General features: G+C 42.8%; 1 protein-coding gene across 1 annotated transcript; it reads right to left on the reverse strand.

Annotated features, from left to right (window-relative positions):
- Window positions 1–1,002: 1,002 nt before the first annotated feature.
- LOC121293890 (voltage-dependent calcium channel gamma-5 subunit) lies at window positions 1,003–9,021 on the reverse strand. Its single transcript, XM_041217331.1, has 5 exons — window positions 8,814–9,021; window positions 7,220–7,306; window positions 3,940–4,080; window positions 3,134–3,279; window positions 1,003–1,260 (listed from the first exon to the last, which is right to left on the reverse strand). Exons 1-5 carry the CDS (start codon window positions 9,019–9,021, stop codon window positions 1,003–1,005), a joined length of 840 nt encoding a protein of 279 aa, XP_041073265.1.
- Between the last annotated feature and the right edge of the window lie 7,660 nt (window positions 9,022–16,681).

Below are 16,681 nucleotides of genomic sequence, written 5' to 3' on the forward strand. Positions count from 1 at the left end.
GGAGATTTAATACAGAGACATAATCGTGCTCTCAGGTGTCTGTACAACATACAACATGTAAACACGAGCACATTGTGACTCTATTTGAGTACGTTTCTAGGTAACGCCTAGCAACAACCGCCGTGTGACAAGAGTCAATCCTAGCAACTATGACTAGGTGACTGAGTTTATCTTAGCAACAAGCTGTAGGTGACATTTATTCCAGACACTAGACTGCACTGAACTAATTTTCCATTCTCAAATTACAGCATAAGTGGGAACACTGGAACAGGAGCAGACCATTTAGCCCCTCGAGCATGTTCCATAATTCCATCAGGTCAGGGCTGATGTGTATCTTAACTTCATCTACCCACCTTGACTCTGTAATCCTTGTGTAAAAAAAAAAATCAATTTCAATTTGGGAATTTTCATCTGAAGCCCAGCCTCAACAGCTTTTTGCGGGAGAGAGTTCCAGATTTCCACGACCCTTTGAGTGAAAAGGTGCTTCTGGACATCACCCTTGTTTGCCCAGCCCTAACCTGAAGGTTATACCTCCATAGTTCTTACCCACAGAACCACAGCCAATCATCTGTTGAAGATCAGATCATAGGGACCATTAAATCAAAACAATATTAACTTTTCAAAACATAATATTCTTAATTGCATTAAATTGCTTTGCAGGAAGATAATGCATTTAAAGTGTTATGTACTGTATGAATGTACCACTTTTCAATGACATTTTGCATTCTAGGTTTTACAGAGTTTGAGTGGATGACACCATTGCCAAAGAAAATGCACATTATTGCAAAATAACTTGCTACCTTCAGTTGTGTTCTAGTTCACCCCCTGCCCCGCCCCTGCCAGTGAAGCTGATAGTTCGTGCTTTGCAAATGTGCAAATACAGAAACCAGAGCCCCAGTTGATGATTTGTGTTAAGATTGTCCTCATCGCAACAATGGGCCGGAGTGTGGGATCCAGGACACCTTAGCTGCTCAGAGGCAAACCACTCAGGTGGGCTGTGGCTCAGCAGGGCGAGGAGGACATCTGGTCATAGTCGGGGCACTTGAGAAGTGCTGGATAGTTGGTGCTCATCTGCAGGGAAGCCTCACTGGAAATGTCGGAGGGACTCCGCCCACGAGGCCAGGCATCTGGGTGCAGGAACTGGCTTGAGTAGTCGGAGCAATTACTGAGCCTCGGTCTGTAGAAGCTGGAATGGGGTCTGTAAATCTCCTCGGCTGCATATCTCTTCATAAAGAGATATACTGACATTACTCCAGCGCTCTGCAGGAACACAAAAACCGTTGGGGGTGAAATTCTTTCAGAGTCAGCATGTCAAGGCCTTTGGGGGAATTAAATACTTCCTCTTCTGTTCTCCCCCAGTTGAAAGGAAAAAGACATTGCTCTCTCATTTTGGCTCACCAGCATCTGGTAAGTGGCCTGGAAGCAGCTTATCCTTGGGACCAGAGAATATGCATGTGCTGGGAGAGATCAGGGTAGTTATTGTGTGGTTGTTGGAAGCTAAGGGATCAGGCCTGTGTGAATATGTCCATTTCTAATGGAAATCACATCCCTCAGAATGAGTGTGTCAATCTGGAGTGGAATTGTTTTCTGTTATGATGTGAAATGTTTTACTGATAGGATACTGGAGATAGATTCAAATAGTAACTTTCAAAGGGAAATTCAACATGTAGTGGAAAATGAAACATTTGCAGAGCTATGGAAAAGACCAGGGGATTGGGAGTAACTTGAAAACTCTTCCAAAGAGCCTGCACAATTACAATGGGCTGAATGGCCTCCTTCAGTGCTTTGTCATTCTCTGAGCTGCAGTTGGGTCATTTAGGGCTTTTAGGGCCTGGATTCAGAGTTGGGGAGAGTGTTAACCTTCTGCACCTCCAGGGGTTTGTGTTCATGAGTTACTCTAAAATCCCACCAATCAACTTTCGATCAATGACTTTGATAACCATCAGAAATAAAAATCCTAACTGCAACAAATGGAGTTCTCCAGTGTTGTTGGCCGTTGAACTGGGACCATTAAGTAATTAAATGCAAGTGTTCAATCTAACCTGAACTCTTGATCTTGGGGTTACGAACCCAGTACCATAACCACTTGGCTATTTAGGCCAAGCTCAATCTAACCTGAAGGTGCAGTGAGGCTGCCCTGCTTCAATTAGGCCTCACTGTGATTGCAGCTCAGTTAACAGTGTAGAGCAAGTCTGCAGTCCTGGGATTCCAAAGCAGCCTTTATTCCACACACACACACACACACACACCCCCCCCGCCCCACCCCCCACCCCCCACCTCCACCCCCCATCACCAAGGAATTACACTCGACATTCCTCACATTACGATGGGAGCATCAAAGGAGGTGGGAAATGTTGGATAGGGAGGGGGTGAAAATTTATCTCAGGAGGAGGGGAAGGTAGAGTGGAACTGAGTCCCTTTGAGCTGCGATCCTGTGATATTCAGCAGCTAACTGAGAGAAAGCAGGCAGCAAACTGTCATGACTGGTTACAGACTATTGTTTGACGTCAGTTGTGACGAGATTAAGTCAACAATAGCACAGCTGATGAGAGAGGAAAGAGTGGTGCCCGGAAGACAAATCATACTAAGTTTCCAGCTCAATCTGTCACTCAGTTCAATCTTTCATCCTGAAAGGACAATGAACGGTAACAGATGCTCTCTGACTTGCTGAGCATTTCTACCATTTTCCATTTTCTTTTGTGATATTTGATGGAGGGGTAAATATTGACCAGGACACTGGGGAGAACCCCCCTGCTCTTCTTCAGAATAGTGCCACTTGAGAGAGCAGAAAGGATCTTGGTTTAATGCCGCATCCAAAAAAACAGCACCTCGGACAGTGCAGCTCACTGATACTGGAGTATCAGCCCAGATTTTTGTTCTCAAGTGGCTGGAGTGGGACTTGAACCCTGATTCAGGGGTGAGAATTCTATCTACTGAGCCCCTCAAATCACCCCAGTACATACCAATGGCAGGCTGCTGAAGTTGGTGACAATTCTCATTGTTTCGATCATGGCTCCCGTTTAGTTGGGTCATGGTGTAATCTGGGTCAAACTGATTCCCTGGAACCTGAAACAATCTTGGGTTGAATGTGATGAGTTGAGGCAGATATGGGCACATTTTGGCTGGTAATTACCTCAGTCAGCAGGAAGGATATGGCAGAAAAGGCAAAGGACCATCCATACTTGTAGTGGAAATAGCTCTCTGAGTCCGGGGTTCTGTTTAACATTTCATCATTGATGCTCGATATATACAGCACAAGTCCAACAACCAGTGACAAACCTGCAATTGTGAAGAAGTTATTCATCATAAAACACAAGTGCCACACAATCACTAAGAAGCTGTCATTAATGTTATTAATCATCTGGTTGTTGGCTAAAGAACATCAAAATATGCAACACCAACAAATAATCAAATGAAATGTCAGGGAACAAGTGGTCAAAGAGGCACAGCATCTTGGCACCATTGCCCATTCTGGGGCAGATGGTAGATCAAAGAGGGAATGGGATAGGTATTTGGCATCAAAACAATTTGAGGGAGTATGAGAGACAGTGTATGGTATTTTTTAGATCTTGGGGTTAGTCCAGCAAACAGCAAAAGCATCTTCTGCTCCTGTGCAATGCTCTTGTGTGGCTATGACACAAATCACTGTCATGTTGGGTGTTGCTGGGTGCCAGTTGTGCCAATACCAAGAGATGTTAGTGGATGTTTGACACTCTGCCACTAAGCAAAAAGAGACAAAGAACACAGGAATGTCACCACGTGCCACCCTCAGAGATGATCTCCAACTGGGTCGCCGCTCCCATCGTGTTGAGAAGGGAAATACCTCCCAGCCCAAAGGTGGCAAAACAAAATGAGACAACAGGAAACACATTGAAAATGAGAAGAAACTTGGCAACTGAGTTCTCTTTTTTTTTTCCCTTCCACTTTCTTGACTATTACCTGAAAGTATGAAGAAGATTCCTGACACAAAGGCTAAGATAGTCCTATGAGGTCTAATATGTCCAATGTTGTTCAACACAAAACCAATGAACATAAAAAACAGGCTGACCAGTGGGAAAGGAGTGGATGATCGTATCATTTCTGTGGAAAGAGAAAGATCTGAGAAATCAGTGATCGCTAGAAAGAAAGTCTTGAATTTTTATCGGAAAAAAATCACAACCCCAGGATATCCCAAAACACTTTACAGACAGGAAGTACTTTTGACAATGATTCGCTGTTGTAATGTAGAAAATTTGTAGTCAATTTGCACACAGCAAGCTCTGCAAACAGCCATGTGATCTGACCAGATAATCTCTTTTGGTGATGTTGGTTGAGAGATAAATATTAGCCATGACATCAAGGAGAATCCTCCACTCTTCTTTGAAATAGTGCCTTGGGATCTTTTATTTCCATCTGGGAGAGCAGTCAGGCCTCCACCTAACATCTCATCTAAAAGCCACCTCCAACAGTGCAGTGTTGTCATTATATTTAAAGGTCTTATTTTTAGCTAAAGGTTGCACCAACTGATGCCTCTCGGCCCACTGCCAAAGGCTCTGAACATATTAAACATTAACACTAATTCACTATTCATTCTCCAATCTGTTACTATTACAAACCTTCAGGGCTCCACTACCCACCACTCCTTCCCTCCCCCCTTTAAACTCTGTTCCTGCATTACCACAGTTACCTCGCTGCTCGTTTAAACTTAAAGGATGCCAATCAAGATATTGGCCTCCATGATTGATCCTTGAATGGACTCGCAGGTCAGAGTTTCACCCTTTCAGTTTCATGCCTACACCCTATGGAGCAGTGAACTAGAGTGAGATTGTCTCATGGTCTCCCTTATACTGCACAGAACCAATGTAACCCTGTTTGTAGAAGTGCTTTGCTGACTTTCTGTCTGTAACAATAACACAAAGACAGAGGGAAATATGAGAGGCTCCATTTATCCCAGTACCAGGTGCTTGATTTGTGATTATTTATCTAGTTATTACTGATCATTTATTGTTTATCTAGCTATTATTGATCAGTTATTGTTGATCTAGTTATTAGCCTGAGTGCTGATGTGGGAATTAAAGTACATTAGAAGTTTAGCCTTCATTTCCCAGCTGAGTAACTTGGTAGCATTCTCTCAAGGGGCTGTGTCTTAACCGTGCTCCAAGTTCTAGACATATTATCTACAATAAGGGAAAACTGCACAGTTGAACAGACACAGAGGCTCTGTCTGCTGGGACATTTAAAAGTATTAACATCAGAAGCATACATGATGCTGATTAATAATGATGTCAAATACATGACTGAGTAGTTAGAGAGGCTGGGAAGAGAGCAGAAACTCTTACCTTGTGTGGAGGGCCAAATGTGTAAATACTTGCTGTAAAAAAATAGATTATGGACTCGATCAGCATACTTTTGGGAGACTAGACAATCCCCAAAACCTGTCTAAACCCCTGCCACACAATAAAACATTGGACACACATAGATGCCCTGTCTGCTGGGGTATTTAAGATCCCACAATATTGTTTGAAAAAGAGCAGAGAGTTCATCTCAGTTCTGTTTGTAGGAGCGACAGCTCAGTTTGTATCTCTCTGACCTCCGAGTCAAAACATTGTTGGTTCAAATCCCACCACAGAGGCGTCAGCACAAAAGTCTAGTATGACAATGCAGTGTCATGCTGAGGTAGTGCTGCGCTGTTAGAGGTGCTGCCTTTCAGATGAGACATTAAACTGAAGACCCCATTTGCCTTCTCAGGTGGCTGTGAAAGATCCTATAGCATGATATCAAATTAAAGAAAGGGAGACATCAGGACAGTGACTACATTTTGAAAGTACATCATTGGCTATAAAGCTATTAGGTGATGTCATGGATGGCATCATAGAAATGTAAGATTTTCTCTTATCTTTCATGTGCATGAACGAGCTACTAACTGAACTGCATTTGCCTACATAGTAACACTTACTATGTACACCTACATGTACACTTCAGAATCAGTCATTGTATACATGTCATGAAACTACTATACTTTTCATAGTGTTATTGTGGGATATTATAAAGTAGGCTTATGTCTGTGTGTGTGTGGCTGATTTAATTAGATTAGAGGCGGGTAGACTGCAAGGTTGAAATTATCAAAAGAGTTAGGGGTAAAAAGGCATTTGAAATGCTAATGAGTGAGCTAGGTAAAGTCAGCAGATAGAGTGTGAATTAAATTTGCATTTAACATAAGTGGAGAGGTGTTTGATTTTCAAAGAGACATGATAAGGTTTTTACGACTGGCAAGATAAATAGGGTAAGGTTATTACATTTATTTTTTCCGAGGCTCTGACCATAATGACAACGTAATGTTTTATATTATGCATGGGAAAAGTAAATTCCAAAGGCATGGGGGAACAATGGGATTTACAGATTAAAGAGGAAGAAATATATTTAAAAAAGGATGGAAGGCTGCATGAGGTGTGGCCGTGTGAGATCTGAAAGGTACACAGTGTGAAACAGACCTGGGGAAAAGCCTCTAGCCACTTTGCAGAAATCTGCTGTTCCAGTAACAAAAGTTCTGTTAAAAGCCTTTAAATTCCACTGTCAAGTGGGTGCTTGTGGCAACCTTGCTGCATTGTCTGTATAAATTTAAAATTTATTTTGGACTGTTGCCTTAAAGGGGGTGTATAGTTGGGAGTCTGGTTAATTAGGAATTTTTTGAATCATTATAATATTAAGTAACTGTAATTGCAACCTTGTGCATGTGTTTTATTCCCCTCTTTTGTTAAAAAATGTTTTAATTTAATTTTTTAAATCTCTAAAGGTGTTAGTGGACTTATTACTTCTGAATTTAGTGCACAAACCTTCTCATAATAAATATAAATTGCGAAACTATTGTAATAGTGTGGCCAAGTTTCCCTTTTGGATTTGGTCAGCCTGGCAAATACCACCTGCCCTACCTTAACATACATATCACTTTGAGATGTTTCTGAAAGATAGAATAAAGTCTTTGCTCCTACAGGGAGTAGTTAGTTGTGGTGAATAGCATAGACATGTTTGAGGACAAGTTAGATAAACACATGAGGGAGGAGCAGATGAGAAGGTTATGTTGATGTTGATGAAGAGAGGTAGGAGGAAGTTTATGTGGGGCATAACCGCTAGAACAAGTTGGGTCAAATGGCCTGTTCCTGTGCTCTAGACTCGATGATTCTAACCTGTTCTTATTTATTTGAATATTGAACTTCTGATTGGACAGAGAATGGATACTGACTTAAAACACTGATGGTGGATTCTGAGGTCAGTTGCACATTCATTGGCATCACATACTCGATGGTAAAACAGTGGCCACGCTCCTTTCCTACAGATACAAATAACAGGTTGTTACAGATCGTTAATCATTACAAAATCACACAGCAGCAGGGAGGAAAAAAACTCATCAGAAATCATCAGGAAATCAGAAAAGTGACAGCCCCTGGAGCAGTGCATCTGTACACAGAGGTACCTGTGTTATGTCTGTACAGCAGAGTGTCATTAGTAGCGCAGCATGTTAATGCCTCTGTGAAGCGGAGTTGATTATGGGGAAAGGAATGTGACTTCTGGAAAATAGGTGTATTATATTTAAACAGTGGGATACTCTACAAAACACATACTAGTATGTTACCACTGTGAGACTATTATTAGGCAGAGGGTTAGACCTCTGAAAGGCCGTTACATAATATATATTCATGTATATATGCAGAACTGGGACATTTCTGTCAGAAAAAAAAGTATATATATATATATATATATACATATGTATGTTTTATCTCTCAATAAGGCAGTATAAATGATATATGCAAGAGTGATTTACATATCTTTAAAGCTTTGTATATCATATGTACAGGAGTGATTTATATATCTGTAAAGCAGTGTACATGATGTATATAAATATATTATTTTTTTCTTTATTCTTTTGTGTGCAAGGCCAGAATTTGCTGCTAGACCATTTCAGAGGGCAGTTAAGAATCGATCACATTGCTGTGGGTCTGGAGTCACATGTGGGTCAGACGAAGTAAGGACGGCAAATTTCCTTCCCTCATGGGCTTCGGAGAGCCAGATGGGTTTTTACAACAATTGATGATGGTTGTCATGCTCACCGTTACTGAGGTTATCTTAATAACTCCAGGTTCATTCATTGAAATTTAAATTTAAATCCCCCCAGCTCCCATGCGGTAATTTGAATTTATGCCTCAAAGCATTAGCCTAGACCTCTGGATTACTAGCCCAGTGACACTGTCACAATACCGCCTTCTCCTCCCATCCTTGAATGACAATGTTAAGGGGGCCATTTTTAGGTGTGCACAGGCATTAGGCCTCTTAAATATGTAAATAAGGGACCGAACTGATGTTGAAGGATTCACCGTAAAATTCTTATTCTTTCTCTGCCCCTTTGGCCACCAGGAGGAGCAGTGGGTGCTCCCCAAATTCCACCTGAGGCACAACTTCCTCACCAACCCTCACAGCCAACTCCAATCCCCTCTCCTGGCACCTAGCTAAGAGCCCGTGTTGAAGAGGCAGGTAGCCTGGCATTGATGCCATTGCTCAGGGAAGCTGACAGGCCCTTGGATTGATTTCCATCAGTCCCCCTGGCCTCTTGGTCACACTCGCCCTGCAGCATCTACTCTAAACGGTCCCACATTAATTCCTACGCCTTGTGAACGGCCATCAAGCGGAAACAGAAAGTGGCAGATACGCAGCCAGTCAGCCTCTAAAAGAGCGAAGTAGGCCAAAGCTTTGGGCAGGACATGCCAGCTGCCATTTTCCTTTTTCAATTAGCAGTCTTAATTCATGAGCAATAAAATCGGTGCTAAGGACAAGGTCCATACCTGCCAGAAAACAAACCCTCCAGAGGCCAGAGTGCAGCGACATCTGGACTTCCGTTGTCATGTTCTGGGGGGAAATAGTCCCTTCTTCCAGGTATAGCCAATAGTCTGTGCTAACGGCCACCCCAAGGAGACCCAGGCCACACACAGCAAACACACCGCTCAGGAGAGTCAAGGCCTTCCGGCCGCAAGAGGTCATTCCGCACAACATCTGGATTTTCTGTGGAAATGGCAGGCCACAGAATAGAACAAATTAATCATCCACAGCGTAACTTAGAAACAACATTTCACCAGCTGCCCGGGAAAGGATCGCCAACTCTGGTCGGAACTATTCCAATAAGACCTGTCACATCACCTTTTGCCTGCAAGCACCCCACCTGGCCAAACAGCCTTTTCATCATTCTGAAGCAGTTTTATAACCAATAAATTAAAACGGTCGATAAGTTAAGAAAAACACACAACCCTTTTTAATGTCCCTATGGTTTGCCACCTGGGTTTTGTCACAACAGTGTCCAGAGATTCATCTTCATTTTCTGAAGGCTCCAGGACAATCCTGGAGTGTTGGTAACCCAATCCACGGGTGGCTTAGTGAGTTGATCCAGTAGTTAACTGAGCCAAGAAAGTTGTGGGTTTGAGCGATGATCTACGCTGAATTAATATATCGCCAGGGCTGGGAGGGAGAGAATGCCAGTGTACTCACTCCTGATCACTAATGTGCAGAGGCCTTCTTGAGGTGCCCATGCACATCAACTAAGGCCACGTTAAGAGGCATTTGCAACACGCCTCATGGCAAAACAGGCCAAATTTGCTGATGACACAAAATTGGATGGGTTCAGTTAAACAGAGGAGGGCTGCGACAGACTAGAGAAAGAGGTTAACAAATTTGCATAATGTAATTGGCAAATGAACTTCAATATAGATAAGTAGGAAAAGTAAAGGAGGACACAAGCTTCTTGGAAATCAAGTACACAGATCATTAAAAGCACTGACTCAGATTAATAAAGGAATAAAAAAAAACTGGGGTTCATTTGGAGTAAGATAGGACTGAAAAGTAGAAGTTATGTAAAACTTGTGGTTAGACCACACCAAGTACTGTGCACAATCCTGGTCTCCATGTCATAAGGAGTATAGAGGCACTGGAGAAGGTGCAAAAAACATTAACTAAAATGTACCAGAAGTGAGAGGCTACACCTAACAGGGAAGATTGAACAGGCTGGGGATCTTTATACTAGGAGGCTATGGGGTGATCTGATAGAGGTTTCTAAGATTATGAGAGAACTTGATAGGGTAGATGTAGAGAACGTGATTCCATTTGCAAATGGGACCAGAACTAGGGGCCATAAAGACACAATAATCACCAATAAATCCAATAGGGAATTCAGGAGAAACTTCCTTATCCAGAGAGTGGTTAGAATGTGGAACAGGGAGTCGTTGAGATGAATGGCTTGGATATATTTTAGGGGAAGCTCGATAAACACAAGAGGAAGAAAGGGACAGAGGGATATTTTGGATAAGGTTAGATAAAGAGGAGGCTTGTGTGGAACATAACCATTGATGGGCCGAACGGCCTGTTTCTGCTTTGTAAATACATGTAAGATGGCCAGTTGGATAAGCTATTGGAGGGCACCGGTTGCCAAGAGGGGATTGGGAAGAAAACTGGGGGAGGAAAGGCAAAAAAAACCCTTATTTAAAAAAAAATCAACCTCTGTCTCAGGATTTACTTTTTTCCCCAAATTTTCTCTCCTCTCATGAAAGGCATCGGCTCTTCCAGGGTCAGTTCGACCCTACTCAGTCTAACAGAGACAACTTGACAGCTGCTCCTATTCTTGGGGGAATTCTCAATGGGTTTAGTAACAATGTTCACCAAGCAAGAGGATCAGGTTTCTAGCCTTGAAATAATTATCTTTTCATTCATTAGGAGAGCGTTTTTATGGAGGTGACATTAACAGAATCACCGACACTTGCGATTTCATGAATCATTTAATTGATTTGAGTTATTGCACTGGGTGCTCATGATTCACACAGGTAGAAAGAAGAGAAAATACTTATCCAACTATTTTCATGCTGTTAAACAATGGTGAAAAATCAATAAACCCTTAATGAAATTGCAAGTTGTAGCACTGCTATATGAATGATGCTGTTATATTATTGGTAACATGATGAAGAGCCCAGAGCAAATACCAAAACAGCATGTGGCGCTGCGTGGGAGAGAGGGAGTGAGACTGCGGGAGCGAGAGGGAGCGAGAAAAGGCAGAAGATAAAGGAGAAAGCCAGAAAGAAAGTGAATAGAAATGCCAATAAAACATTAGTGTGCTTCACCTAACAGTGTCAGCTGTGACTCAGTGGTAGCACATTCACCTCTAAACCAGAAGATATGGGTTCAAGTCCCACCAGAGGTGCCGCCTTTGAGATCCTATCGGGTGGATAGAGAAGATCCCATGGCACAGTTTAAATACTGTGGCCTTTGGTGAATGCTTTTTACTTACCTACACTTCAGCTTGACCAGATGGATTGAATGTGGATCAGGATGGCTTTGTTAAATGTTCTGTCAAAAAAATAGAGTTAGGAAAACTCAGAATGTTTCGTCTTTTTATTTAAGGGAAGCACATGAACGATCAGGGAAACAGGTGCCACAATTCACAGGAGAATATGAGACTGTTCAATGACCTAATGAACAACTCCAACCTACACTCACGCAATCTGATTGTCATCCTTCACCGTTCCTGGATATTCTCAGATCCTTCTCCACCAAAATTCCACCTTCAGTACACAATATAGGTGGAACCTTGTGCCCTCCCCTGTGGCGAGTTTGATGATGGGGGTTGGTGAGGCATTTAATCGGGTGGGAGAGTGTCAGGGTGGGGACCCTGTCCGCTTCCCGCCTCCACCTTGATTAAGTCTGCGATGGGAAGGCCCATGGACAGCCTTCCTGCCCCGCCACCAATCAAGGCCCTTAAATAGGCAATTAATACCCACTTAAGGCCTGGTATTTACAGCAGTGGGCGGGTGGGTGGCTTGCCATGCAGGGAGCATGTGGGGGGGGGACCTCGTTCAAGGGAACCTCGCATTGGGAAGGAGGGCGGGGCCAACTGATAGCCAAACCCTCCCCCGCCCTTGCTGCTGACTACACCCCCCCCTATATTCTTGAACTGGGGAAAGGCTCACCACTGGCCTGCCAAGTGCTCGAGTGGATCAAGATGCAGCAGGCCTTCCCTAATAGAGACGTCACTGGGCTCTCACCAACTCTCCAGCCAGCAGCCGAGATTCCCATCACCTCCAAATGATTCTCCCCTAAATCACAGAGAAATGTATCACTGAACAGGCTAATAACATAGGCTAAACCCTTCCCTGCACCAGTGCACAGATTTGCATTAAATTCCTGTACACGCATGGAAATTTGACCCAAATCAACCCAAGTGTTTAAAAATTAATCCTGGAGGAACCTCGATCCAGCCGTGATCAGTTATATTGCATCTAGTAATGAACAGCCAGTCATAAGAATCCTAATCAAGATTTTAGAGATTGGTGGTCGAGTTAATTGTCGTCTGTCACGGTGATGGGATCATTCTTTGAATAATGCAAATGGTTAAATTGACTAGCAAACTACAAAATAAATAAAATGCTGGCATTTTATTGATATTCCCCTCCCCTTTTAGTCAGAGCCACATCTTACCTGTATCCTTCACTAGATTATGTGGCTCAGTTGGCAGGATGCTGATCTCTGAGACACAAGGTGGTGGTTTCAAGTCTCACTCCACGACTTGGATGTAATATTCTAGGCTGACACTCTAGTGCAGCGCTGAGGGAGCACTGCACTGGCAGAGGTGCTAGATAAGATGTTAAACAGAGCCTGCCTCTCAGGTGGACATAAAAAATCCTATAGCTCTACTTTGAAGAAGAGCCAGGGGAGTTATTCCCACCGGAGGACCAGCACCTCATCTTCTGATCAGGCACTTTACAGCCTTCTGGACTTAACGTTGAGTTTAACAACTTCAGGTCATGAACTCTCTCCTCCATTCTCACCCCTTTTTGATCCCCTTTTTCCAAATATTTATTTTTAAATTTTTATATATATATTTTCCCCCCACCTATTTCTATTATTATTTTAAAAATGTATTTTCATTCATTGTTTTATCCCCACCTTTTAGCCTATTTTGATCTTATCTCCCACACCGTCCCCTCCCCCCACCCCACCATCTGGGGCCATCTGTTACTTGCTCATCCTGCTTTCTACTCTTAGTGTCACCTTTAGCACCTCCTTCAGCCAGTATCACCACCATCAACACCCCTTCGACCTTTTGTTTATGACATCTTTCACAATCTCTCCTTTGCCCCCACCTATCACTGGCCTTCTATCCAGCTCCCCTCCCCCACCCCCCCCACCCCCCTTAAACAGTACATATTTCACCACATTTTTACTTCTCTTTAGTTCTGAAGAAGAGTCATATGGACTGGAAATGTTAACTCTGTCTTCCTCTCCATAGATGCTGTCAGACCTGCTGAGTTTTTCCAGCAATTTTTGTTTGAGTTATTCCCAGTGTTCTGCTAACATTAAGATAAAAGCAAAATACTGCGGATGCTGGAAATCTGAAACAAAAACAAAACTAGCTGGAAAAACTCAGCAGGTCTGACAGCATCTGTGGAGAGGAAGACAGAGTTAACAGTTCGAGCCTGATGAAGAGTCACACGGTCTCGAAATGTCAACTCTGTCTTCCACTCCACAGTCTGCTGTCAGACCTGCTGAGTTTTTCCAGCTAGTTTTGTTTTGGTTTTGGTTCTGCTAACATTTCTCTCTCAGTCAGCATCACAAAGAAACAGATTATTTGATCATTAACACTGCTGATTGTGGGAGCTTGCTGTGCTGCATTTCAAACAAATGCTTCAACTCTTCAAAAAAAAATTTCATTAGCTAAAAAGTGCTTTGGGCACTTGATGGTCAGAAAAGGATGTTCTTTGTCTAAATCACATTTCTGAGTGTATATAATGCTTCATTCACACATTTGGATTTTACTTTTTTTTTAGTGGTTACAATCATTTGTTTTCTGGGCAAATTTTTATCATATTTTTTGATTCGCCCGTCTATAGTAACAGGATCTTCATTTTGAGATGTGAGCCATGGTTGGTAGCATTCTCACTTCTTGGGCAGAATTTTGCCAGCGAGCAGGGGGCAGAACCCCCGACGTCATCCCACCCCACTAAAATTTTCAGGAAGGTGGGGGCGCAGCAAAATCAGCTGCGGGCCCACCGACCTGTCAATGGCCAGTTGAGGCCACTGACAGGATCATTTAAACAATTAAAAGGACCTGCCCATCCAACTTTAAGGTTAAAGTTAATCTGTATATTATGAACATTGTCACATGAGAGGAACATGTTAGGGAATTTTTTTTTCTCTTTTTAATATTTTTCAAAGTGGAAGTGATCTCCCTGAGGCTGCACTTAGCCTCAGGGAGACATATGCTCTTTCGTGTGCATGCCACATAAAATGGCAGTGCGGCCCGCTTCGCTGGCGGAGATCGGCTCCCTGCCCGCCGGAGATTGGGTTGGGCCCACCCGTACAACAGGCAAAAAATTCTGTCCCTTGAGTCACAAGGTTCAAGTCCAACTCCAGGCATTTGAGCACAAAATTTAGACTGACAGTTGCAGTGCAGTACTGAGGGAGTGCTACACTGTTGGAGGAGCTGTCTGCCAATCCCGCGCCAATATCTTATCTATGTGCTTTGGAGCATCCTGTAGTGATGAAAGGTAACATATAAGTGCAAATTATTCTCTCCTCTTTTAAATTTAAAATTAATTTTTTGCCTTTGGGGTAGGAATGTGTCTTGAGGACAAAGTTGAAAACAGGCGATCATGTATCAAACGTATTAATTTACAGCCAAAACAAATTGCAGCTCCTTTGTCACCCCCGCACCAGTTGTTTTTGAGAGCATGGGGTGATGCCAAGGGCTCTTTTGCCAGACATCCACCAATATTGTTGATGTGAGGAATAATGCCGGAGTCCGTGGGTGATGACTCACTGATTCCCCCTCTCCCTGTGAGAAAGGTGACTGGGGTCTGCTGTGCAGCCCCTCACTGTAAGGCCCCTGAGCTCAGAAACTCAATGGGGAAATTAGACCTACATCCCACCACTAGAATCACATCAAAACCTGGTTCTGCAGATCACTCCATCACCTTGTCACCACTGGGTGAGCTGTTTACATTACAATTCATGCTTCTAGGATATTGGGCTAACATCACCCCCACACTTTGACCAAAGCATGCTGCAAGTGCAGAGGCAAGTTTGCTATTGGCTTAGTTTGCAATTGAGAGTCTGTCACCTAGTCTGGAAAGGTTTGATCTTTGGTCAGTGCTAAGTTATCTGCTCCCAGTTCAGCTAACACTGGGGAGGCTGTGATTGCTCTTGACTCAGCTGCCAAGGTTTTCATTCCTGATCATTGTCTGCTGGAGTGTATACATTTGGGGGTCCAGTGAAGGCAGGATCGCATGGCTGTGAGGCCTTCCAGGATCAAATAGCTCATCGACTCAAACTGTTTATGCTCCTACATGATGAATGATATAGTGGAGGGTAAATGCACCTGTGGAACTGGAGGGAAGGGGGATAGAAATTCATACTATTTTAAAACCTTGATAACAAGAATTAGCACAACTGAAGAAAAATATTCCTTGGTAAAAATGTAAAAAGCCACACATAAATGAACAATGTGATGTGGTCCATCCTATTTACATTACATGATGAGTAAACAAAAAGTGAGAATCCCATCTCTTCCCTATGTAAACTCAGTGCACTCATTTCACACAGACTCGCAAGTGGACCAGAGCTCACCATTTTCAGAGCTGAAAAGTGCTGGTCTACCCCAAATTACCCCAGAAAGGCAAAATTTCGCAAAAATTTGAACAACAGGTTAAATAGCTATTTTTCGCTGCTACTATGCAGTAGTTATGAGAGTGGTATTTTCCACTGATGGGATGCTGCCATCAGTTCAAAAAGGCATTTTTCCTACCACACAACTGAGCAACATCATGTATGAATTTCAGTGGCAGTGTGATGCCAGGTACATAGGTGTGGTACATCTCAGTGATTGGCTGATCGAATCAAACAGCATGTTCCTTTGATTGTGTGTAATAGGCGGAGTACAGAATGTACTCAACAGCCTGCGTTTACAAAACCAAAACCAAATCGTCTGCTGTTAGATATGATTCCACAACTGGGCAGCACCTGCTGAACAATCCCGAGTGCGCTAATCGTTACACTAACAACTAATTTAAGATAATCAGTCAAGCTAGTAATGTTCATTCACACTTGCTAGAAGCATACAAAAGAGACCCAATCTCTGCAAACAGAAGAGGTATGTTCAAGCCTTGCACCTTTTTTGAATTACTCGGGAGCTTGAGGAACTTTAAGTTCCCCATTGCTTTCGCTATGGCAACACCTCAGCCAATCAAAGTTGATTTGCTAACCAATTAGTATCCTTTTCTCCTACACTATAAGTTGTTATGATTATTGGAAATTTGGCATTCCTGTGTTTGTCCTGATGGGCGTAAGACAAAAAGCTTCAGCAACACTTATTTCTGTTGAAAAGACAATTTTGGTATTTTATGAAACCTGGCTGAAACTCACCAACCAGCACTGCAACTCCGACAGGAAGAGACCTGAAGAGAAATATAAAAAGCAGAAAAAGCTATTTCGGAGAGCCATTTTTAAATTAAATTGCACCACATGGTTGTGGTGTGATATTTTCTAACCTACATTGCTGTCTTGCATATAATGACTAACAACCACCTGGGAGGGTCACTCAAACTTTGGATATATTTCTGAACAAGAAGTAAATGACGTTAGGAGAAATTTGGAAGCAAAAAATGTTTGTTTTTTTTTT

Source organism: Carcharodon carcharias, chromosome 22 (assembly GCF_017639515.1).
Source record: "Carcharodon carcharias isolate sCarCar2 chromosome 22, sCarCar2.pri, whole genome shotgun sequence".
Lineage (NCBI taxonomy): Eukaryota > Metazoa > Chordata > Chondrichthyes > Lamniformes > Lamnidae > Carcharodon > Carcharodon carcharias.